Genomic DNA, 27,354 nt, shown 5'->3' on the forward strand with positions numbered 1-27,354 from the left:
TCTCTGCCTGTTACCTGAACTGACCTACCTGCACATTCAAATGTTTCTGCGAGACTGAAGTCCTATCCATCCCCTGTGGACTGCTGCACTCCTGGAAGCACAATAACTTTTTAGTTCTTCCTTTCTTTAGCTTCCTGTACTTCTTGGCCACCTAACATGGCATTCCTGGGGGCAGCCATGTACCAGTAGTAGGCTTGTTTGGCTTAAAGGAACTGGGATTGCTATAGGTGACACCATACAAAACTATATTTCTGATCACTCGTATGGAGATGACCATTACAGTACATTGTAGCCATGCTACGTTTTACTTTTTATTGTTCTTCTGCATGTTAGCCCCAGAGAATGGGGAGGTCGTTCCCAAAACATGTTGGCTGTATTTTATGCACTTAAACAATAAATGTTTCAAAAAGACTTTATAGTGATAAGCAGGGGCGGACTGACAACTCCTGGGGCCCCCGGGCAATAGGGGATCATGGGGCCCCTGTGTCCTCACCCACACCCAAATAAGCCTATGAAAAAGCCAATGAAAAGGTACCAGGGGCATTTCATGGGGCCCCCTACTGACTCCGGGCCCTCGGGCAGTGTCCAAGTGCTCGAATGGTCAGTCCGCCCCTGGTGATAAGAGATTTTGTGAAAGGTGCTCCTCAATACCTACTCCAAAGTTTGTTTACAGCTAAGGACAAATTGGAAACAGTATGTGTGTCAGCATTCTTTATTAGAGGAAATAAACTCAGGAGGGGGCTTAAAGGAGCAGACAGAATTTTTTAACATGATTCCTTCCCTTCTACTTTTTTCACACATTTTGTGTATTTTAGGCAAATTTTAAAATGTAACCATTCACATAATGAACTACTTGAATCCTCCTAGCAGACAGCAGCTCCACGCTCAGTGACATAAGGCTACCTTCACACTAGCGTTGTGTGCAGGCGGCAGAGAGGCATTTGGGAAGCGTTTTCTTCCCAAACGCCTCGGACAATTCTGCACATTGCAGCACATGGTGCTGTTCTAACGGGAGCGTTAGCGTCGCGGCAAAACGGACGCCTCTGGTCGAGTCAGGAGGCATTGAAGCCTCCTATTCTAGTCTATGGTGCCGCTCCACAAACTCCCGGCCGGCGTTTGCGGTGCGGTTGCAGGGTGTTTGTGGAGCGGTAACACCATTCAAACTTCATTATAGGCGTTTGTGGGGCGTTTTCAACGCTCAGCAAATGCCTAGCAACCGCCGCTAAACCGCGCATGCGGCATATGCGGAGTGTTAAAAAACGCTCCGCAAACGCCGGACCAACGCTTGCCAAACGCTATAGGGGCATTTGGCAAGCGTTGGTTAAACAGTGAAGTGTGAACGAGCCCTAAGGGTACATCGCTGAGCACGTGAGCACTGGCGTGCCTTCTGGGGCATGCAGCGGCGTGATCCCGTGACTGCTGTGTCCACCAGCACTTGGTACCCAGCCGCTGTGAGCGGTTGGGATATCATGCGATCGCTATGTCCATTCATAGCAATCACATGATAATTCGTAAACAAACTGTCATGAATGGCTGTTGTGATGCAGTGATAGGTCACAAGCAATCACATGGTACCCGGATCAATCACTGCACCCTGTACCATGCGATCACTTGTGACCAATCACAGCATCACAATAGTAAACACAAAGTTGTGAATTAAATCTATTCATGATAGTTGAAAGGATTGCTTATAACAATGATCATCCCTGTTATCAGCAATAATAGTGTAGAAAACAAATTCCTGCTCATTATGGTGACACCAAACTACTCTGATGACAGTATGTAAAAAAAATTTTTTTTTTTTGTTTTTACATACTGGCACCTGTCAGTATCCCTGATCACTGCCACACCAGTCATGTGATGATTCTGTACTAGACTGGTGACAGTAAAAAAACAAAAAATAATTATTTTTTTTCTTAATTCTCCAAAAAATTGTGGCAAAAAATTACAACTTAAAACTTGCCATTCCTCTTACTAAATACCTTGGACTGTGTACTTTCCAAAAAGGGGTCGTTTTGGGAGTATATGCACTCTCCTGGCATTTTTGGCCAGGAGAGTCAGTACATCAGGGTTTGATCAATTTTCAAATATGTATATATCACAGTTTTTAGACTCTAGACCAGTGGTGGGCAACCTTTTTTTTCGACTGAGCCAAATCTCGCCAAAACCACGATTGAAATTTATTTTGAGAGAAACATTTTTAAAACTGAAAATACATCGCCCATATAGTAATTCATCCCCCATATAGTAATTCATCCCCCATATAGTAATTCATCCCCCATAGTAATTCATCCCCCCTATAGTAATTCATCCCCCATATAGTAATTCATCCCCCATATAGTAATTCATCCCCCATATAGTAATTCATCCCCCATAGTAATTCATCCCCCCTATAGTAATTCATCCCCCATATAGTAATTCATCCCCCGTAGTAATTCATCCCCCATAGTAATTCATCCCCCCTATAGTAATTCATCCCCCCTATAGTAATTCATCCCCCATATAGTAATTCATCCCCCATATAGTAATTCATCCCCCATAGTAATTCATCCCCCCTATAGTAATTCATCCCCCATATAGTAATTCATCCCCCATATAGTAATTCATCCCCCATATAGTAATTCATCCCCCATAGTAATTCATCCCCCATATAGTAATTCATCCCCCCTATAGTAATTCATCCCCCCTATAGTAATTCATCCCCCATATAGTAATTCATCCCCCATATAGTAATTCATCCCCCCTATAGTAATTCATCCCCCATAGTAATTCATTCCCCATATTGTGTGAATTCACTTACCTTTGCTCCGCGCGTTCCTCTCGCTGGGTTCCCGCGCCGTTCTGGTCTTCAGGGCGGACTGTGAGAGGAGAGGAGTTCGTCACGCTGCCCCGCCTACATCCGGGCTGTCCCGCCTACATCCTGACAGCCAATGTTTGCCAGCGGGCGCCCGGCACACAGAAGATCTGCATTAAAAGAGCCGCGGCTTGCCGACCCTATTGCCTGTCACCTGGTGGGCAGTGTGCTCCGGAGCTGCAGGAAAGGTGAAAAAGAGCCGCATGCGGCTCCGGAGCCGCGGGTTGCCGACACCCGCTCTAGACCTTTCAAGCAGACTAAATAATATATACGAATTTGGGTTACTGTTACCAAAAAAAGTAGTAAAATACATTTTGGCCTAAATTTATAAAGAAAGATTGTTTATTTGTAAAATTTTAATACAGAAACTTAAACGTGTATTATTTTTTTTAAACATTTTCAGTATTTTAACCTCTTTGGTGGTATTCCCGAGTGTAGCTCGGGGTAAAATTTCAGTACCAAGAGCGGTAACCCCGAGCTACACTCGTAGCCATCTCCTCCGGCCGATGCCGGTATTCGGCTTCCGTGTTCCGGTCCCTGTGACGTCGGGACGTACGGGCGCCAGAACCAGCGGCAAATTTGAAATTTTTAAAAAATGTAATTTTTTTAAAAATGATTATTATATAGTAAAACATTGCTGTTTTAATGCATTTCACATACATTTTGTCCCGAGTGCTTTGTCCGGCGCCCTGCCTGCATTTTGTCTGTTCTTTCTGCCTGGAAACTGAGAAACGTCCATGGCGTCCAAAAAGCGTCCCTTTAGGTCAGACGCGGTTTTAGACCGGCTAGAGAACAGCGATAGTAAATCAGAACCACTTGCAGAATTGAGTGATAATGATTCGTGGGGGAAATTCCTCATCAGACACTGAAAACGATTTTGCGACTTTGCTCAGCGATGTGCGAACTTGGCGCTCTATTTCACATTTCAGTGTTTTTGGTTTGATTATATTATTGAATTACATTTATTATTATTATATTATTATTTTTTATGAGTATTTATTAAGTAAGTAATTACTAAGAATTGCAGGCCTACAATACATAACACCAAATTTCCATGCATAAAAATGGTACCGCTTTTGGTAGAAAATTCCTGACATAATCATACCGCCAGGGAGGTTAAATACCATGAAAGGAAAGCTCTATTTGTATGAAAATATTATCTAAATGTCATTTGGTTACAGTGCTACATTACCAAGCAATTGCCAGTTAACTGCTTAAGGACCGCCCACAGTATATTTACTGCTACAGAGCGGCCCCTGTGCGCAGGATCACGTGTATATATACATGATTCTGCATTTTCGGGTAGGGGGCGTGCGTGAGCCCTACCTGCACCGCCGATCACGGCGACAGGTGTCAATCACCGGGTCCTGGCCGGTGATTACCCGCCGGCGCCCAGTGAATTCCGGTGATCACCAACAGGGAGGATGGCTACATTGTTTTCCAACAGCCCTCCTCCCTGTTAGTTTGGGTACACTGCTCGGGATGGCTGAGCACAGCCATCCTGATCAGTGTGCTTTACAGTGAAGCACACCCCCCCACCCGCTAATAAAACACTCCCATCACACAGTTAACTCTTTGATTGCCCCTCATGTTAACCCATTCCTGCCCAGTGCCATTTATACAGTGTCAGTGCTTTTTTTTTAGCACTAATCACTGTATTGGTGTCAGTGACAGTCAGTGACACCAAGTCAGTTCCCCCCCAGTGTCAGAATGCCTGCCGCAGTCCCACAGTCCCACCATAAGTCGCTGATTGCCGCCAAAAGTTGCTGATCGTGGCCATTATTAGTATAACAGAAAAAAAATTCCAGTATCTATGCCGCCATTTGTAAATGCTATAACTTTCACGTAAAACAAATAATTTACACGTATTGGGATTTTTTTAGCAAAATACATTTTGGTCTAAATTTATGACGAAATTTGATTCTTAAATTTTTTTCTGCTGAACATGTTTAACCACTAGCCTACAGGACACTTCTACCCCCTTCCTGCCTACAGGACACTTATACCCCCTTCCTGCCTACAGGGCACTTCTACCCCCTTCCTGCCTACAGGACACTTATACCCCCTTCCTGCCTACAGGACACTTCTACCCCCTTCCTGCCTACAGGGCACTTCTACCCCCTTCCTGCCTACCGGGCACTTCTACCCCCTTCCTGCCTACAGGGCACTTCTACCCTCTTCCTGCCTACAGGGCACTTCTACCCCCTTCCTGCCTACAGGGCACTTCTACCCCCTTCCTGCCTACAGGGCACTTCTACCCCCTTCCTGCCTACAGGGCACTTCTACCCCCTTCCTGCCTACAGGGCACTTCTACCCCCTTCCTGCCTACAGGGCACTTCTACCCCCTTCCTGCCTACCGGGCACTTCTACCCCCTTCCTGCCTACAGGGCACTTCTACCCTCTTCCTGCCTACAGGACACTTCTACTCCCTTCCTGCCCACCGGGCACTTCTACCCCCTTCCTGCCTACAGGGCACTTCTACCCCCTTTCTGCCTACAGGGCACTTCTACCCCCTTCCTGCCTACAGGACACTTATACCCCCTTCCTGCCTACTGGGCACTTCTACCCCCTTGCTGCCTACAGGACACTTCTACTCCCTTCCTGCCCAGGCCAATTTCCAGCTCTCAGCGCTGTCACACTTTGAACGACAATTGAGCGGTCATGCAAAATTGTATCCATATGAAATTTTTATCATTTTTTTGAGACAGATAGAGCTTTATTTTGGTAGTATTTAATCACCTCGGGGATTTTTATTTTTTCTTAAACAAACCAAAAACCACTGAAAATTTTGAAAAAAAAAAAGTTTTTTCTTAGTTTTTGTTATACAATTTTGTAAATAAGTGATTTTTCTCCTTCACTGATGTGCGCTAATGAGGCTGCACTGATGGACACTGATAGGTGGCACTGATGGGCACTGGTAGGTTGCAGTGATGGGCACTGACAGGCATCACTGATGGGCACTGAAAGGCAGCACTGATACATGACACTGATATGTGGCACTGATAGGCAGCACTGACTGGCACTGTTAGGCGGCACTGACTGGCACTGTTAGGCATCACTGACTGGCACTGTTAGGCATCACTGACTGGCACAGATAGGTGGCACTGACTGGCACTGATAGGCAACATTGACTGGCACTGATTGGCAGCACTGATAGGTGGCACTGATTGGCATTGATAGGTGGCACTGATTGGCAGCACTGATAGGTGGCACTGATTGGCATTGATAGGTGGCACTGACTGGCACTGATGGGTGACATTGAAAGGCAGCTCAGATGGGCACTGATATGTGGCATTGATGTGGCACTGATGGGCACTGGCACATGGCACTGATGGGCACTGGCACTGATGAGCACTGACAGGTGGCACTTCTGGGGCCACACTGATCATCAGGGCACACTGATCATCAGTGCCCTGATGATCAGTGTACATGTCCCCTCCGCGGAAAGCCGATTACCGGCTCTCCTCTCTTCTGTCAGCGTGACAGCTCGAGAGGAGAGAAATGCCGATAACCGGCATTTCCGTGTTTACATGTGATCAGCTGTGATTGGACACAGCTGATCACATGACCGAGCCGATATCTTCGGCTTTTTCCGTGATCCGCTGTGTCCCTGAGCCGCGCATGCGCAGTGAGAATGAAAGGACGTCATATGACGTCCTATCAGAACGAGAGAACCACCTTGCGCCCGTCATTGGACTATAGGGCGGGCGGAAGGTGGTTAATAGCAAAAAGTCAAAAACATTTGTTTTTTTTTCTCAAAATTGTCGTTTGTTTTTTTTTCGTTACAGCGCAAAAAATAAAAAGCGCACAGGTGATCAAATACCACCAAAAGAAAGCTCTATTTGTCTGGAAAAAAAGAGGACGTAAATTTCATTTGGGTACAGAATTGCATGACTGCGCAATTATCAGTTGAAATAGTGCAGCGCCAAATAGCAAAAAGAGGCGTGGTCATTAAGGGGGGTAAATCGTCTGGATGGCAAGTGGTTAAAGTAGCACAGTGCTGAGATGCAGCAAGAATGGCCTGGTCATAAAGTGGGTAAAACCTTCCAGACGTCAAGTGGTTAAAGGTAAACTAGTTAGGTGCTCTGTAGTTTCCATTTCTTCTTTCTTTTCTTTGTGTAAATTACATTGAGAGGTGACTTCTGCATTTCAGATATAGAATTCTTGTATCAATAGTTTATTTTCAGTTGATACTTGAATGAAACCACAAGATGGCAGTTCTGGAACATTCATCTTCCGATCCTAGATACACAGTAACTGCTAACAAGGTCCTTTGCATGTTCTGGGCGTATTGGGCAGCTCTTTCTTGCTGTTTTTAAAAATGAACCTGAAAGTATTAAAATATGACCGTTTCCACCATACCTCCCAACCTTCTGAGATGAGAAATAGTCACCTTTCAGCTCTAAGTTTCTATGAAAAAGACACATTCCTTCAACATTATTATTATTATACAGGATTTATATAGCGCCAACAGTTTGCGCAGCGCTGTACAATATAGGGGAGACAGTACAATTAAAATACATTTCAGTACAGAAGGAATATGAGGGTCCAGCTCGTGGAGCTTACAATCTAAAGGAAGGGGGAGGTGATACAAAAGGTGATAGCTGCGGGGGGATGATCTGGTGGAGGTGATTCAAGTACAGTTCTTAGGTGGAGGTGGGGTAGGCTTCCCTGCAGAAGTGAGTTTTCAAAGACCGCCTAAAGGCAAACAGGGTGGGGGCCAGTGGCGGACTGACCATTCAAGCACTCTGGCACTGCCCGAGGGCCCGTGGTCAGTAGGGGGCCCCATGAGATGCCCCTGGTACCTATTTCATAGGCTTTTTTGGGTGTGGGCAAGGACACAGGGGCCCCATGATCCCCTATTGCCCAGGGGCCCCATGAGTTGTCAGTCCGCCCCTGGGGCTGACCCGACATGCTGTGGTAGGGAGTTCCAGAGGATGGGAGAGGCTCTGGAGAAGTCCTGGAGGCGAGCGTGGGAGGAGGTGATGAGGGAGCTAGAGAGGAGGATATCATGGGAGGAGCAGAGTGGGCGATATCTGTGGATGAGGTCGGTGATGTAGCCGGGGCAGTGCTGTGGATGGCTTTGTAAGCTGTGGTTAGTATTTTGAATTTTAAACGTTGGGTTAGTGGAAGCCAGTGGAGGGATTGGCAGAGAGGGGTAGAGGACACCGAGTGGAGGCCAGTGGAGGGATTGGCAGAGAGGGGTAGAGGACACCGAGTGGAGGCCAGTGGAGGGATTGGCAGAGAGGAGTGGAGGACACTGAATGGAGACCAGTGGAGGGATTGGCAGAGAGGGGTGGAGGACACTGAATGTAGGCCAGTGGAGAAATTGGCAGAGAGGGGTGGAGGACACTGAATGGAGGCCAGTGGAGGGATTGGCAGAGAGGAGTGGAGGACACTGAATGGAGGCCAGTGGAGGGATTGGCAGAGAGGGGTGGAGGACACTGAATGGAGGCCAGTGGAGGGATTGGCAGAGAGGGGTGGAGGACACTGAATGGAGGCCAGTGGAGGGATTGGCAGAGAGGAGTGGAGGACACTGAATGGAGGCCAGTGGAGGGATTGGCAGAGAGGAGTGGAGGACACTGAATGGAGACCAGTGGAGGGATTGGCAGAGAGGGGTGGAGGACACTGAATGTAGGCCAGTGGAGGGATTGGCAGAGAGGGGTGGAGGACACTGAATGGAGGCCAGTGGAGGGATTGGCAGAGAGAAGTGGAGGCACTGAATGGAGGCCAGTGGAGGGATTGGCAGAGAGGGGTGGAGGACACTGAATGGAGGCCAGTGGAGGGATTGGCAGAGAGGGGTGGAGGACACTGAATGGAGGCCAGTGGAGGGATTGGCAGAGAGGGGCAGCAGTCGCTGATAGGTTGGTAAGGTGTATGAGTCTAGCAGCAGCATTCATAATAGACTGAAGGGGGGATAGCCTGTGTAACGGTAGACCAGTGAGGAGGGAGTTGCAGTAATCGAGGCGGGATATAACCAAGGCGTGGATGAGTTGTTTTGTGGTGTCATTGGTCAGGAAGGGGCGGATTTTGGAAAAGTTATGGAGGTTGAGGCGGCAGGATTTATCCAGTGAGTGGATGTGGGGCACAAAGGAGAGGTCAGAGTCTAGGATTACGCCTAGCACCCTGGCATGAGGGGAAGGACCAATGGTTGTGAAGTTGATCATAATGGTAAAGTCATGAGTGGGGGATCGGGGGGGGGGGGGGGGAAATATTACAAGCTCAGTTTTTGAAAGATTGAGTTTAAGGTAGTGATGTGACATCCATGCTGATATGTCGCTTAGTAGATTTGTGAAGAATTAATATGACAATACAGTTGGTTAAACCCACAAGTGCTTTTTTCACCACTACTTTCCCTTTATGCTGGCAACTGGGGAGAAACTGCAGAGGGCACGGGAGGAACCGAAGGATGTGGTTTCAAAGCAGGGAAAGTTTCTCCTAATGAGGTACAGTTTGGAAATATGACTTCCATTGCCTAATATTGTCAAGCTACAATGATAGCCCAATCAATTCTGCAAGCTTCACAATGCCCTACCCCCACTTATTTTTGAGATTCAGGGGCATGCAAAAAAGTGCAGAATGGGAGAGTATCGTTCCTCAATCCTGTCTTCAGTCACTGAACCTGGAAGCACTCTGCTTTGAATGCTTCCGGGTTCGCAGCTGACAGATACTGGCAACTTCGGCAGGGTAAGCAGATGATTGAGGACTCTTTTATTTCTTCAATAGTCTCTGGCACAGTGCAGGAGAGGCATTGGGATGCCACAGGCTCCTGGTGTCTCCAACCAGACAACCTGTCACTATACAATGCTATTACAAGGGGGCACAGTGGTGCAAATATAGTATTGCATATAAAAATATCAGTTACTATATTTTAATCTATAGGTGCTTTCAGAAAATACATATTACTTGGTGGGCTTTAAGCATTTTTCAGACTAAAAATGAACATTTTAGTATGCCCCAAAAATGTAAAAATAATGGGTGCAAAAGATTTCAATTATATTACCATCTAAATCTACGGAATAACTAAGAAAACTATGACCTTTTAATGACTGAACCTACATATACTTTGAGTCAGCCTTTAAGCCAATCACTTTTAACAGAGTGTAATATGTCCTTAACGTGAATTGAAAGTGGCCAAACATGACTTGTTTCCTGAAGGTGTTTACTTTTCACAAACAGACCCGAGGCCTAGAAACCCCATGAGAAACCAACGTGAAACAGAGCCAGATACCTTTAGAGAAGATTAACAAATCATAATAATCAAAATCATCCCTACAGTACTTTAAAATTGTCATTTCTTTTTGCATTTTAACTCCACTGCCCCTGTATAACCTCATTCTTTTATATGTATATCAGTATACATTTGTGCTATAGTTTTCATTTTTATACTTTATTTTAATATTTATGTACATTTTTATACTTCTCTTTGTACAATTATGTGTTTTAGCCACTTCATTTTTTTCTAAATTAAATAAATTAGGCTAGGTTCACACATATCCAAGCCATTCATTTGAATGGGCTGCTATGCCTCCTGAAAGGCAAGGAAAAGGTCCCTTCAGCATTTTAGAAATCGCAGACTGCAAGGGAACTGCAAGTGCAGTGCAGCTTCCAGTGTGGTGCAATTTCCAGTGCTAGTTGAGATTAATGGCACTTGCACACATCCAGTGCGTTTTTCTGTGCGGGTGGTTATGGCTGCGGGAACAGGTGCTGACCCGCAGCGGGAACCACCCCCACAAATGTGAACCTAGCCTTACACAACAATTATTTCACTCTGGGATCTCTACAGTGAATTACAATAAATGCTTTCTATACTGTATAACTATTTCATTAATCACAAGATCTCCCTATCATTTATATATAATACGTATAGCTGTCAGGGCTCCGGGTATGACCAGAGGTGTGTGGCCCGACACAGGGAAACACAGACTTCAGGTATAGCGTGTAAAACAATATAATTTATTAAGGGCAACACAAACATAAACGCAGTGCAACAAACCAAACCCAAAACTAACACAAATACGTACAAGGTGCAACAAACCCAAACCTAAACTGATATATATATATATATATATATATATAAATATGGAGCACAACGTAGTCAGGCGGGCCGGGTCGGTAGCTAACAGGTAGACAAGGTACTAGGAGTAGGCAGAAGATTGGTCAGGAGTAGCCGAGGTCGGTGCAGGCAGAGTTCAAGCAGAGTTAGGATCAAGCTGAGTCAGGATCAGGCAGGAAGCAGACAGGATGCAGGTACAGGGGCTCATGGGAACAATACACCAAGGCCCTGACTGCAGGCCTGGCCATTCCTTAAATACACCTCCTGCAATCAGCCTCAGGTGATGGCTTGATTGCAGGAGTGAGCTTCTGGCTGCTGAGAGCACCCGCTGGCCAGCCCTGGTACTGCAGCCCACAAAGCAGGTGAGTCCCACCACCACTGGTGAGTCCATTCCTGACAATAGTATTTTAGACCTTTGCCAAAGTTACCACTTTGGCAGCGGGTCTGCAACATGTCATACAAAATATCTGCAAATTTGGACCAGATTTTCCCCACACAGGCATTTAACCAAGGTTATAATATCATGCTGTGAATAGTCCTAATACATTTTTGCATGGCAGACCACTTCCTGTTATCTCACATATATATTCTTATTATTATAGCCAAATTTACCACCCTAACTCCTCCCACAGTTTTTACACTACATAGACAGTAATATACCGAAACGTGCGGATTGTTCCCGATTGGTGCGCTATTACTTTGTGGAACGTTTCGCCAAATAGTTCACGAAATATCAGCGTTTTTGTGGTGAAATTGGTCCCATAGGAATGAACGATGGAATGTTCAAAATTAGAGTGGGAGCTGACAAAAGCTAGAGTGTGAGCTGAAAAATCAGGACGTGATTTCCTAAACTGCCATCACTCCCTCATTTTCAAGCCGACCTACACAAATCTTATATCAAAACGTTCAGCTATCCCTGCTGCCACTAAAAATGTCCACGGCTAAGCCATAGTCCTGATAGTTTTCACAATATGGCCATTTGTTTGCAACTCACGCCGCCCATTGACATTCATTAAAACTCCACTCTAGCCACCTCACATTTGAAGGGCAATTTCTAAACTGCGACTGTGCCTTCATTTTTAATATTTCAGAGACATAATATGCATGAAAATGTAGATCTGGGTCTTGTGATTCTCACAATATAAAGCTCTTTGGTGTAGGATTTATAATTTTTAAACTACAACCGTTTGAAGATGGCAACCGCCAGTGAAGTGAGCAAGTTGGAGCAGTTTGTTTTTAACCGCTCTTCTGACAAGCCACTCCACCCAGTTACTCCGCCCACTCCAGTTGTAGACTACTGGTGGAGGCAAGAACACTTCACACAATTTCCCCAGAAATTGGAGCTTTTCTAGTTATATTTAAAGTGCACCTGTACTTTACCCATGCTGGTCAAAATAATACTTTTGCTGAACAAGAGGCAATGTTAGCAGTTTTTTTTTTTACTTTTTAAAAACTTCTATTAAATTCCAGTTTAATTTCAACATTCTAAGAAAGTCTGTGTCCACAGGCTCCTCCCCACTCAACATGTGACCATGTTCAGGCCTGGCAATTGGCCACTTAAGCACAAAGCTCTACGTTGTAGAGGGAGACCAAGAAATGCCATGTATCCCCTGGTTCCTTCAAAGATTGGGTATTTTTCCAGGTTGCAGCAGTAATCCTGGGCAGTAATTGGTGTGGGGAAGGTAAGTAAAAACTGGCTCCTGTAAAGTGATTGGTTAGTTTGCCCAATATTGGTAAACTACAGGGGCGGACTGACCATTTGGAAACTTGGGCACTGCCCGAGGGCCCGGGGTCAGTAGGGGGCCCCATGAGATGCCCCTGGTACCTTTTTCATAGGCTTTTTTGAGTTTGGGCAAGGACACAGGGGCCCCATGATTCCCTATTGCCCGGGGCCCCATGAGTTGTCAGTCCGCCCCTGGAAATTTACATCTATTGGTCTCACCTCAATTATATGTAGGTACTCCATACTGAAAACAATGCATTGTGGATAAATGTTAAAATGCTTTTTTTTAAAAGAAAATAATAGAGAAGGTGCATTACTTTTCTTCTACAGTACACAGCTGTTCTGTAATAGACATCCTCACATTCAAAGCTAATAAGAGCACAGCTATTTAGACATATAAAATGCAGCTTAGTTTATCTCCTTTCATGGACATTATACAGAAAAGTCAGCACAGAGTTTGCGCTCATGATGCCCTAATGATGCTTTATGCTACACATACCTAAGAGACTGAAACAAAGTATTATCTAGAGGCACATGTACAAATAACTAAACATGGAATTCTGCTGCCATCTAGTGGATTTTCACCATATTACAGTGACAATATTAACATCACATAGGGCAGTATTCCATCTTTATATATATATATATATATATATATATATATATATTTTTTTTTTTTTTTTTAATGTTACTTTTGGCACAACAACAAACAACAAGGGTCTTTCCTATATAACACATATTCTTCAGCAAATATTTCAGGCTTTATAATAGACACCTTGTCATAATTTACATACAGCACATAAAAACCCAGACACAGCCCATGTTCTACCACAAATATTTGGTTTAAAATAAATGTCAAAATAATGCAACATCCAAACTGTTAGAGTCAATTAACCTACGCTTGCCACCCTGCTACGCCTGCAACTGTCCCCAGCTCGCTTCTCTGCCAGGGTTGCGCGTATCTCTCATGTCCTGGGAGTTTTTAGTAAAGGTGACTTACCTACCCTCCTACACCTCCTCCCCGTCCGACCCTTCCCCAACCCCCCATCTCCCTCCACCCCTCCCCCCCCCCTTTTTTTCTTTTTCTTCTTCCCCTCTCTTCCCTTCTTTTTCATGCCCGTTAGCTACTGACCCGGCCCGCCTGACTACGTGGTGAATCCATTCCTGACACTTATGATTTAGCGAATTACATATTTTTTTTTTACCAAAGTATAGACGTAAAAAATGGGCACCAAACCATAAAGTGAAAGTCTAAAGTGCCTTTAACTGTTTGTAATACCGCCTTCTAAAGATTTACAACACATTTCAGGGGTAGCGACCTCCCCCCTTCATCGCGGCTTGGAAGGATACAATAAGAATTTGAATGGACCAAAAGGAATCTATAATCAGTAGAAGAAGCTTTTAACTGCTGCCGACTAGATTATAAAAGGAGGATTTTCATCATATTAAAAATATATCCATTCAGTTATAGTTTACTCTGAGTCCATTCAAGTCCTTAAAGAGTATGTAAACCTACCATTTCATGTTCCTGATATGTGCCTGTTGTACCATGTACGTGTATGAAAAAGTATCCTGATCCCTTTGCATTGTTTCCTTTGTGGGAAATCCCTGGTGTTCCTGCCAGTCCATCTACTTCCCTATTAAAAACTGACCACACTAGGCAGGAGAGCACAGTGTGGTCAGTTTTTAGCTATCCTGGGAATGGAGCAAGCTCTCCTCTAATGATCAGACTTGGACTCACATGTCCCTCTCCCCTCCGCACAGCCATTCACTGGGAAGATCAGTGTGCTGCTGTCTCATCTCCCCCAGCTCTCTGAGCTCTTTATGCCGTTGAGAACAGAGTGATTACTTGTGATTAAAAAAAAAAGGGGGGGGGGTGTTTTATATGTATACGCAAATGTTTTGCCTTTCATTTCTATTTTAAACTGAAGGGGGAGTTTTACAAGGTGACGGTTCACATATACAATAATTCTATTCTTTTAAGCCTTGATGAAGGGAAAGTTATGTGGATCCTGAAGTGCGTTGGATGTTTTCATGTAATGGCATTAGAAACAACCAGGGGCGGACTGACCTTTTGAAAACTCGGGCACTGCCCGAGGGCCCGGGGTCAGTAGGGGGCCCCATGAGATGCCCCTGGTACCTTTTTCATAGGCTTTTTTGAGTTTGGGCAAGGACGCAGGGGCCCCATGATCCCCTATTGAGGGCCCAAGGTCAGTAGGGGGCCTCATGAGATGCCCCTGGTACCTTTTTCATAGGCTTTGTTGAGTTTGGGCAAGGACACAGGGGCCCCATGATCCCCTATTGAGGGCCCAGGGTCAGCAGCGGGCCTCATGAGATGCCCCTGGTACCTTTTTAATAGGCTTTGTTGAGATTGGGCAAGGACACAGGGGCCCCATGATCCCCTATTGAGGGCCCAGGGTCAGTAGGGGGCCTCATGAGATGTCCCTGGTAGCTTTTTCATAGGCTTTGTTGAGTTTGGGCAAGGACACAGGTGCCCCATGATCCCCTATTGCCCCGGGGCCCCATGAGTTGTCAGTCCGCCCCTGGAAACAACTAAGGACATTTTTATACCTTTACCTTTATAGCCCCTTTGTATTTTTATACTGTGAATTGCTTCTGGGTACCCATTGAGGGAAACCCTTGTGTTTGAGAGTTGCCTCACCAGAGTCAGTGAGCTGTAACTCATTTTGCATGAAGTTTGGATGTTCTTCCATTGTTATAATATTGGCAGGTAAATCAACTGGTACCTACAGCTGACCCCAGTAAGTGTGCATATCTAGTTGTGGTAGGAGCATTAGATGGGATTAGACTACACTAGACTGGAAGCTCCTATTCCGTAAGGGCTGTGGATTTTGCTAAATATGTAAATTAAATGTTTGTCATATGTTTTGTAGAAATAACAAGAACAAACAGCTGCCAGTCTGACAGCAGTGGTTTTCAAGAGGACCCACCTGAACCTTTACCCTTGAAGGTAAGCTGAAATGTTATGCTATACAATATGTTCCCCATAGGGGCGGACTGACAATTTATGGGCTCCCGGGCAATTGGGGATCATGGGGCCCCTGTGTCTTTGCCCACACTCAAATCCCACCCAAAAAAGCCTATAAAAGGTACCAGGGGCATTTTATGGGGTCCCCTACTGACCCCGGGCCCTCGGGCAGTGCCTGAGTGCTCGAATGGTCAGTCCGCCCCTGGTTCCCTATTATATCAGGAAGCAAGAGAAATCTTGACATATCAGGAAGACATCTAAGACTTTGCAGATAGCGGTTGCAGTGGATCCACACAAGGAGTCAAACACTATTGTCATTTTAAATTGTGATGTCAAACAAATAGCTCCCATTTTGATCACTTGCCTTTCGGAAGTTTTACCCCCCCCCCCCCCTTTCATGGCCAGACCATTTTTTGCTACACGGCGCTGCACTTCTTTAACAAACATTTACGCAGTCATGTAACACTGTACACAAATTCAATTTCTATCATTTTTTTCACACAAAAAGAGATAAAAAAAAGGACACTGAGTTTTTTTGGGGGTTTTTTTGTACTATAAATGAAAAAAGAATAAAAAATTTAAAAAAAAAAAAACAATATTTTTTACTTTTTGCTATAAGACATATCCAATAAAATTTTTTACAAAATCTAATTTCTTCATAAATGTAGGTCAAAATGTATTCTGCTATGTTTTTTTTATTTAAAAAAAAAAAAATCCCAATAAGTGTATTTTGATTGGTTTACATAAAAAGTATAGTGTCTACAAATGACAGTATATATACTGTATTTTAATCACTTGCCTTTCGGAAGATTTACCCCCCCCCCCCTTTCATGGCCAGGCCATTTTTTGCTACACGGCTCTGCACTTCTTTAACAAACATTTACGCAGTCATGTAACACTGTACACAAATTCAATTTCTATCATTTTTTTCACACAAATAGAGCTAAAAAAAAGGACACAGTTTTTTTTTTGGGGGGGGGTTTGTACTATAAATGAAAAAAGACCAAAAATTAAAAAAAAAAAAACAATATTTTTTACTTTTTGCTAAAAAACATATCCAATAAAAATGTTTACAAAATCTAATTTCTTCATAAATGTAGGTCAAAATGTATTCTGCTACATTTTTTTTTTTATTAAAAAAAAAAAATCCCAATAAGTGTATTTTGATTGGTTTACATAAAAAGTATAGTGTCTACAAATGACAGTATATATACTGCATTCAGGGGCGGACTGACAAGTGATGGGGCCCCCGGGCAATAGGGGATCATGGGGCCCCTGCGTCCTTGCCCAAGCTCAAAAAAGCCTATGAAAAAGGTACCAGGGGCATCTCATGGGGCCCCCTACTGACCCTGGGCCCTCGGGCAGTGCCCGAGTTTCCAAATGGTCAGTCCGCCCCTGACTGTATTTTAATCACTTGCCTTTCGGAAGATTTACCCCCCCCCCCCCCCCTTTCATGGCCAGGCCATTTTTTGCTACACGGCGCTGCACTTCTTTAACAAACATTTACGCAGTCATGTAACACTGTACACAAATTCAATTTCTATCATTTTTTTTCACACAAACAGAGCTAAAAAAAAGAACACTGAGTTTATTTGGGGGTTTTTTTGTACTATAAATGAAAAAAGACCAAAAATTAAAAAAAAACAAACAAATATTTTTAACTTTTTGCTACAAAACATATCCAATAAAACTTTTTACAAAATCTAATTTCTTCATAAATGTAGGTCAAAATGTATTCTGCTACATGTTTTTTTTATTTAAAAAAAAAAAATCCCAATAAGTGTATTTTGATTGGTTTACATAAAAAGTATAGTGTCTACAAATGACAGTATATATACTATATTTTAATCACTTGCCTTTTGGAAGATTTACCGCCCCCCCCTTTCATGGCCAGGCCATTTTTTGCTATACGGCTCTGCACTTCTTTAACAAACATTTACGCAGTCATGTAACACTGTACACAAATTCAATTTCTATCATTTTTTTTCACACAATTAGAGCTTCTAGTGTCTAGAAATGACAGTATATATACTGGATTTTTTTTTTTTTTTTATACACTAGTAATGGCGGTGATCAGTGACTTATAGCGGGACTGTGTTAGTACTGTGATAGGCATTCTGACACTGGCTAACTGACATTGACATCCCCAATGACACTAATACAGTGATCAGTGCTTTGCAGGGAGACAAAAACCAGCACACCCCCGCTGTCAGTAGACAGAAATGTGTTGTTTACCAACACAGATCCCTCTCCTGTCACCAGCTCCAACAATCAGCGAGTCCCCGGCCGCAAATCATTGGCTGGGACCCTCTGATTGGCATTTAAGGGAGCCAATGACAGTATGCACCCTCCTGCCCGTAGATACACGCATATACCTGTGTGATTTTACGCAACCATCCCGCACTGTAGCTTTACTGCCAGTCTTTAAGTGGTTAAGAAAGCTCTTCTGAGCTTCACATTTTTTGCTTTGCATTCCTTCAGTGGTTCTTTGAAAGTCAATTTGATATAACCTGTCAGGTTATACCTTCTGGTACGCAACGTATGCTTGTAAAAAAAAACAAATTACACTGTTCAACAGGTAAAAAGTTTTGGGCATAAAATTAGCTAATCTTACATAATTTTGGGGTGCTGAAAACGAAAATGACCCTAAAAAATGTTGATTGGCTCTAGTTTCCATGATATATTCACCCATCTAATGACGTAAGCCATTCAAAATTATGATGCAGCTTCAGCTGCATATTGCGCAATTGCTACTGGTGACCAATAGAAAATTGCATGTATACTGAGATGATGCAATATTAGCCTTTAATTGCATCACTTCACTGCATAAAAGCTGCAGTATCTGTAGCTGATTGGAGTTGGACAGCGTCTTTACATTTGGTTTTCTGCTTATATAGGCTACTCAGTAATGCCTCGAACTTGTGTGAATAAAGCAGATAATTTCTGCTATATCTGCGGTGAAATAACTTTTATCTCACAAAAAAAGAGGATAACAGGAATGATTAAGAAAGCCTACAACTTGTATTTTGGCTGCAAGATAGGAGACCAGGACAAGAGCTGGGCACCACATATATGCTGCAATTCTTGTGGGACGGCACTGGAGCAATGGTTGAGAGGAAAAAAGGCATCTATGCCTTTCGCTGTGCCAATGATTTGGAGAGAGCCAACAGATCATGTTAGTAATTGTTACTTTTGTATGGTGCCTCTAATTGTAAAAGGGCTAAATAAGAAGAAAAAGTTATCTGTGCACTATCCAAATATTCCATCGGCAATACGTCCAGTTCCTCATGGAGAGGGGCTACCAATTCCTAAAGCACCAGAATCCTTTGTGGTTGAGTCAAGTGAGGAAGAACCTGAAGCGTGTAGTCACGTGCAGTTGTAAGAGATAGCCCTTTCCTCGAATACAAGAGAAAAGCCAAGAGAAGCAAAACCGACACAAACTGAAGACAAAACTAGTGAGAATCCGAAGTATTAAAATGATTCAACTTAGCTTATGGCTATAATTTTTCTTGGTAATCCTATGCAATATATTATGCCATTTAGGCTTTGTTATGTAGTCATATCACTTGCTTTATATTTGTGGAAAGACATCTATCTATATAATTATTGTGCATTATGTAGTCATTACGCCTATAGTAGAAAACTTTCCGTTTACAGAAAAACTAGAACCAATTGACAAATTTCATTGTTATATTTGAACTCAGAATGTGAAATTCATTAAGAAATGGATCCTTTTGTTTCCAAAACTGGCAAAAAATAAAAATTTGTTGAACAGTGTTATTTGTATTTATAGAACTTGCAAGGTTTTATGTGGCTCAGGGTTGCTTTACAGTACCTGCAGTATTTACATGAAATTATGGTACACACAGTTTGTCCATCAGTGGTCACCAGAACAAATAAACTGAGTTTTGGCTAGAGATGCTCTTTAATGACATGTAGTTATTTCTGGTTGAATGTGCAGGTGACATTATGGGTGTAGTGCAGACCTGAGAGTGGTCTGGCTGTTTGGTCCCAGGTTCCATTCCTCAGTAGGCACTCAGCAGCCAGACATACAGTAGTTCCCAGTCACTTGAGTCAGAAAACAGGCTGTACATGTCTTTTTGCAGTATATTTGTGCCAGGGGCGGACTGACCATTTGGAAACTCGGGCACTGCCCGAGGGCTCGAGGTTAGTAGGGGGCCCCATGAGATGCTCCTGGTACCTTTTTCATAGGCTTTTTTGAGTTTAGGCAAGGACGCAGGGGCCCCATGATCCCCTATTGAGGGCCCGGGGTCAGTAGGGGGTCTCATGAGATGCCCCTGGTACCTTTTTTATAGGCTTTGTTGAGTTTGGGCAAGAACACAGGTGCCCCATGATCCCCTATTGCCCGGGGGCCCCATGAATTGGCAGTCCGCCCCTGATTTGAGCCTTGCAATACTCCAAAACTGGTAACAAACTGTATGATCTTAAAACAATGAAGTGCAGCGCTTAACCAAGTAGAAAAGTCAATAAGTAGGTAACCACAGTGAGTGCTTAACCAAGTAGAAAAGTCAATAAATAGGTATCCACAGTAAATCACTGCACAAATGCGAATTCCCACGGCCTCCACTCTGTCAAATAACAGAAATGCGCACTCACCAGAAACACATGGGTTATGCGCACGTGTGATCATGCATCACAGGCAATGGGTACATCAGAGGATAGGCAGTCAGGCATCTCCCTCATGGTAGGTCATCACAGACTCTTTGATTAGGTCCAGGGGTCCCCTTAAGGTCAGCCAAGTGTTGCAAAAGAACCTCCTCTCAGGATGGCAAAAGTGTTTTCTCTGTGGGAATGATAGCTCCAATAGGAGCCCCAGAAAGCAGATGCCAAAGATAGTGTAGTATGTCCAAAAATCAGTGCTTTATTAATATAAGTAACAGGGCAGTATGCATGTATAACATAGTGTAATCACACAAATATGTAGCAGTACTGACCCTTAGTAGTGATGGCCGCCGGGCCTCCTCGTGGCTCCGGCGGTGGAATGACGTCACGCTCTGCACAGCTCCTCCTTAGGCCTTTCGTGCTACAGGCACATCATCAGAGGGGAGGCTGTACCTACCTCAGCCTCCCCTCTGATGATGTGCCTGTAGCACGAAGTTTACACTACATTACACTATGTTATACATGCATACTGCCCTGTTACTTATATTAATAAAGCACTGATTTTTGGACATACTACACTATCTTTGGCATCTGCTTTCTGGGGCTCCTATTGGAGCTATCATTCCCACAGAGAAAACACTTTTACCATCCTGAGAGGAGGTTCTTTTGCAACACTTGGCTGACCTTAAGGGGACCCCTGGACCTAATCAAAGAGTCTGTGATGACCTACCATGAGGGAGATGCCTGACTGCCTATCCTCTGATGTACCCATTGCCTGTGATGCATGATCACACATGCGCATAACCCATGCGTTTCCGGTGAGTGCGCATTTCTGTTATTTGACAGAGTGGAGGCCGTGGGAATTCGCATTTGTGCAGTGATTTACTGTGGATACCTATTTATTGACTTTTCTACTTGGTTAAGCACTCACTGTGGTTACCTACTTATTGACTTTTCTACTTGGTAAAGCGCTGCACTTCATTGTTTTAAGATCATATTGATATATTTTTGGGGCATTGTGGTTGCCTAGAGTGTTCCAGCTGCTGACATTTTTAGAGAGCGCTCACTATCTTTTATACTAGTGGTAACAAACTGTAGCTAAGGACTCTAAATCTAATCCGCTCCTTCAGGGTGAGAACCACCCTCTTGAATGTGAAGGATGAACTGTTTCCAAACAGGAACCCCTCAACAGAAGTATAGTATGGTTGTAAGCAAAGAAAGTCATTAAAGTCCAAAAAGGTTAGTACTCACTTTGCCCTGAATACTGTGTTGTCTCCTGCAGTATTAGTCAGCTTCTGTACTTGTTGTCTATGTCCTGGATCCTCATATAATCCTGCAGGTGTTCAGGAGGATAGGCCAGAGATCTGAGCCCATGCAGGAGCTGGGACCCCAAAAAGAATTCCTTGAAGCTGCAGGTGATCTCCTAGGGATGCCTCAGCCTTCATGTTTGGTCTTACTCCCCCAGGAACAAGAGAAAGCTGCTCTAGGCCCTAGCATGTTTATACCCCTCTCAACCCCCTGTTGGTCACTCACTCTCCTGACCAGGGACTGGCTGAAAGCAAAATATGCAGGCCAGGGTCAAAGCTCTTCTGCCCACTATATCCCAGAATTCAATGGGATGCAGGGGAAAGTAGCTGAGCCTACACTAGCAGAACCTAGAGCAGGCAATAAACAATGATTTCTGCTCTCCCTGATTACCCACATGGAAGAAAAATATATTTTAAATATATTTTTTAAATATTCTTCCCAAATATATTGACATATATTTGAAATACTACAATTGTGGCCATATTCAATATATTTCAAATGCGTTTTTATTACAAAATATATGAAAAATATTTTTAAAAATACATTTTTAAATATACTGTCTGTCTTTAAAAATACATGTTATCTACATTTTTGGAATGCAGTTAGAAATATATGTATAAATATATGTTAAAATTACTTTTTATATGTTAAAACATTTGAAGAATATATTTAAAAAATATTTGTAAAAATATTTTTCAGATATTTTGTAATCTATAAAAAATGCATTTCAACATGCAGTGTGTGTGTGTATATATATATATAAATACATATATATTTATATATATATATATATACACACATATACACACATATACACACACACACACATACTGCATGTTGAAATGAATTTTTTCTATATTACAAAATATCTGAAAAATATTTTTACAAATATTATTTTAAATATATTCTTCAAATTTTTTAACATATAAAAAAGTAATTTTAACATATATTTATACATATATTTGTAAATGCATTCCAAAAATGTAGATTACATGTATTTTTAAAGACATACAGTATATTTGAAAATGTATTTTTAAAAATATTTTTTATATATTTTGTAATAAAAACGCATTTGAAATATATTGAATATGGCCACAATTGTAGTATTTCAAATATATGTCAGTATTTCAAATATATGCCAATATATTTGGAAAGTAAATTTTTAAAGCATAGTTCAAATATATTTTTCCTCCATGTGGGTACAGAGAGGCCAAAAACTAAATTTTCCTAACACTTTTAGCCTACTTTATCAATATCCTGAAAAGACATTCTTGTTAAATCCTTCATAATAAAGTGCCTCGGTATGTTCTGTTTTCTCTTTGCTCTGCAGAATCTGCATGGAAGTTCCGACAGCATAGACAGCCAAGTGACTTTACATGGGAAAAGTAGTTCTTCCGACTTTCCGGATATCACTGAAGAATATGATGGTGTTCAAGACTTTGCTGATCCCCTGGAGACGGAGAATGCTACAGCAACTTCTACAAGTCACAACCTTCCAGCAGGGAAAACTGTGTGCAAGTCCCTATCGATGAACACTGAAAATAGTGATGACGTTTTCCAGAGTTTTGAAAGTCATGCTGACAGTATGAAGGAAATGTACAAGCAGATGTCAATACAAGAAGATACTGAGAGTGAATTGGAGGAAATTACAAATGGCGTACGTTACTTGCAGGAAAGTGAACCAGAGGACCAGTTGGATAACCGACAAACACAAACCCCAGTGTCCTCTGAAATGGAATACCCAGTTTATGTCACTCATTACCTAAGTGACATCAGGAAAACTAGTACTGAATTCTCTAGTGAGGCAAATGATGATGAAGACTGTTTTGGAGAACATGTAAGTCATCTTCAAAATAAAAGTGATAGTGATAGTAATTCATTTGCGGATGATGAGTGTTCGGTAGTATCATCAAATGTGAAATGGACATCATCTCCCATGAACAGTTCACAAAACTTCAGCTTTCATGTACAGACTCCAACTGGGTCTGAAGATTACTCCGATCATGAGCTGCACTACTGCCACCAAGACAAAAGGAGTACATTCCAAACTGAATTAAACACAAATATTTATAAGTCTGTAACCATACAGATGTCTGCAAACTTGCTGCAAGATCCAGGCGAATGCGTTAGTAGACAACACTCAGTTTACAGCACAAGCAATAACCAAAATGAAATGCACGCCTTGTTTACTTGTGTGGCTGATAGAAAAGATGCATATAGTCAGACTGACCTGGGGGGGGTGAATGAATGCTATACTAACAATCACTGCTCTCATCAAAGATGCCGCTTTCTCACTGAGTCACTCTCATTTGATACGGGACTATGGGGCCATCGTCATTCTTCACATCCTGTGCCTAATATTGCCTGCTGTCATTGCTGCCACTGTCATCACTGCTGCGTATCAAGATGCCCAACAATGTGCAGACACAATGTACCCAACAGACCTGGTTCTTCTTACATCAGCATAGAAAAGGAACTATCAGACACACTGAGCTTGTTAAGGGAATCACTTACAAGTGTATCTTTGGTATGTATAAAATATATTATTATTATTATACAGGATTTATATAGCGCCAACAGTTTGCTCAGCACTTTACTATATAAAGGGAGACAATACAGCAACAATACAGTTCAATACAAGAGGGTTAGGAGGGCCCTGATCCTTGGAGCTTGCAATCTAATATTTCTCTTTATTTTATTCTGGCCCAATGTTCAGTTTGCTTAGCGCTGTATGCCATGACCAAATGTTACTGATGTAGACCATGTGAACTCTGGGATACGGGTGAAACTCAAAAAATTAGAATATCGTGCAAAAGTTCATTTATTTCAGTGCAGCAAGAGGGTTAGGAGGGCCTGATCCTGGGAGCTTACAATCTAAGAATGGTGTATATGGTTTTTCATTTTATTTTTTTTTTTAATTATTATTATACAGGATTTATATGGCACCAACAGTTTGCTCAGCACTTTACTATATAAAGGGAGACAATACAGCAACAATACAGTTCAATACAAGAGGGTTAGGAGGGCCTGATCCTGGGAGCTTACAATCTAAGAATGGTGTATATGGTTTTTCATTTTATTTTTTTTTTTAATTATTATTATACAGGATTTATATGGCACCAACAGTTTGCTCAGCACTTTACTATATAAAGGGAGACAATACAGCAACAATACAGTTCAATACAAGAGGGTTAGGAGGGCCTGATCCTGGGAGCTTACAATCTAAGAATGGTGTATATGGTTTTTCATTTTATTTATTTTTTTAATTATTATTATACAGGATTTATATGGCACCAACAGTTTGCTCAGCACTTTACAATATAAAGGGAGACAATGCAGCAACAATACAGCTCAATACAAGAGGGTTAGGAGGGCCTGATCCTCGGAGCTTACAATCTAAGAATGGTGTATATGGTTTTTCATATTATTATTTTTATTATTATTATACAGGATTTATATAGCACCAACAGTTTGCTCAGCACTTTACTATATAAAGGGAGACAATACAGCAACAATACAGTTCAATACAAGAGGGTTAGGAGGGCCCTGATCCTTGGAGCTTGCAATCTAATATTTCGCTTTAATTTATTCTGGCCCAATGTTCAGTTTGCTTAGCGCTGTATGCCATGACCAAATGTTACTGATGTAGACCATGTGAACTCTGGGATACGGGGGAAACTCGAAAAATTAGAATATGGTGCAAAAGTTCATTTATTTCAGTAATGCAACTTAAAAGGTGACACTAATATATGAGATAGACTCATTACATGCAAAGCAAGATAGTTCAAGCCGTGATTTGTCATCATTGTGATGATTATGGCTTACAGCTCATGAAAACCCCAAATCCACAATCTCAGAAAATGAGAATATTGTGAAAAGGTGGAATATTCTCGGCTCAATCGCTTCTCGGCCTTTTGGCTAAGATCAAGTGTAGTATCTGTTCTTATCAGTGTCCAGTGGGGGTGCTCCCGACCATTCTAGCTTTGCGGGGATGGTTGTTGTATAGTACCCTCACTGGTATGATGGGGGTCCGGAAGGCTAGTACCGGAGGGACAGAAACCGGGGAGCGCCACGAGTTAGGCTGGGGCCCCGGGAGTAATTCCTCTGGGAAGACTGGAAAGACCCAGTACCTCCTGATTTGGACGGATCTACCTTGGTCTGGCCAGGGGCTGGGGACGCAAAAAGTCCGCAAACTCAGTGCCCCCTGGGGAAGACGCTCTCAGGGGTGTCACTAGTAACACTTGGGTGTGGGACCCCACGGTGTGAAGATGACACATGGCCACTGTTTTTCACCTCTTTTTGCACAGCGCCCTAAGGACCAGGTCTTTTGGCTAAGTCCAGGGCAATTTTTGCTACGGGCCTCAGGGCCTGGTCTGTGCACAATTCGGCACGGTACCACTTTTTTTATTTTTTTCTTTACTTTATCTTTATCTTATTTATTATGCACTGCCACGTTTTGTCACTTTTTACTTTACTTATGTGTGTGTTTTTCACGGATGGAGGGTGTGGGTCCTTGGGCCTTACCTGAAGTCTAGGGGGAGGATGTGTGGCCCTACGGTTCCTTCCTCCCCTGATCCCTAGGGGGTTTTCTCTTCGGGAGAACCCCCTTGCCTAGTACTGGATGTCCGGCTTCGGCTGGGCATAAGGAACGGTGGTCCACCAGGCCTTTTGGCCAGGAGGACCAAATGGGAACCTTGTCCCTGTCAGGAGCTTCGTGCCCCGGGGGATCAGGCGAACGGTCCAACCCTTTCGGGGGTAGGACAAACACACCCCTAAGTGCACTTTTTCGTGTGGTGTTCGCACTTGCACATTTTTTGTGATCACTTACGGGTTTTTCGTTGTAGTTTGCACGTTTGCGGACTTAATAAAAAAAAATTCTCGGCTCAAAGTGTCCCACTCTAATCAGCTCATTAAGCCATAACACCTGCAAAGGGTTCCTGAGCCTTTAAATGGTCTCTCAGTCTGGTTCAGTAGGAATCACAATCATGGGAAAGACTGCTGACCTGACAGTTGTGCAGAAAACCATCATTGACACCCTCCATAAGGAGGGAAAGCCTCAAAAAGGTAATTGCAAAAGAAGTTGGATGTTCCCAAAGTGCTGTATCAAAGCACATTAATAGAAAGTTATGTGGAAGGGAAAAGTGTGGAAGAAAAAGGTGCACAAGCAGCAGGGATGACTGCAGCCTGGAGAGGATTGTCAGGAAAAGGTCATTCAAAAGTGTTGGGGACTTTCACAAGGCGTGGACTGAGGCTGGAGTCAGTGCATCAAGAGCCACCACACACAGACGGATCCTGGACATGGGCTTCAAATGTCGTATTCCTCTTGTCAAGCCCCTCCTGAACAACAAACATTGTCAGAAGCGTCTTACCTGGGATAAAGAAAAGCAGACCTGGTCTGTTGCTCAGTGGTCCAAAGTCCTCTTTTCTGATGAGAGCAACTTTTGCATCTCATTTGGAAACCAAGGACCCTGAATATGGAGGAAGAATGGAGAGGCACACACTGCAAGATGCTTGAAGTCCAGTATGAAGTTTCCACAGTGTGTGTTGATTTGGGGAGCCATGTCATCTGCTGGTGTTGGTCCACTGTGCTTCATTAAGTCCAGGGTCAACGCAGCCGTCTACCAGGAGATTTTGGAGCACTTCATGCTTCCTTCCGCAGACGAGCTTTATGGGGATGCTGACTTCATTTTCCAGCAGGACTTGGCACCGTCCACACTGCCAAAAGCACCAAAACCTGGTTTAATGACCGTGGGATTACTGTGCTTGATTGGCCAGCAAACTCGCCTGACCTGAACTCCATA

General features: G+C 43.1%; 1 protein-coding gene and 1 pseudogene across 5 annotated transcripts in view; both read left to right on the forward strand.

Moving 5' to 3' along the window:
- ITPRID1 (ITPR interacting domain containing 1) overlaps positions 1 to 27,354 on the forward strand; it is a 255,342-nt gene that overhangs the window by 208,040 nt on the left and 19,948 nt on the right. For 3 of the 5 annotated variants that reach the window (XM_089682393.1, XM_089682395.1, XM_089682394.1), the window contains 2 exons: positions 15,528 to 15,604; positions 22,884 to 24,080. In XM_089682393.1, the coding sequence (XP_089538519.1) occupies positions 15,528 to 15,604; positions 22,884 to 24,080 (1,274 nt within the window). The remainder of the gene's footprint in view (positions 1 to 15,527; positions 15,605 to 22,883; positions 24,081 to 27,354) is intronic. The other 2 variants (XM_089682396.1, XM_089682397.1) reach the window with 2 other exon arrangements.
- On the forward strand, positions 25,452 to 25,567 carry LOC149458307 (U2 spliceosomal RNA; annotated as a pseudogene).

This window comes from Staurois parvus, unplaced genomic scaffold (genome assembly GCF_062004578.1).
Source record: "Staurois parvus isolate SC_StPar_1 unplaced genomic scaffold, SC_StPar_1.0 ptg000288l, whole genome shotgun sequence".
Taxonomy (NCBI): Eukaryota; Metazoa; Chordata; class Amphibia; order Anura; family Ranidae; genus Staurois; species Staurois parvus.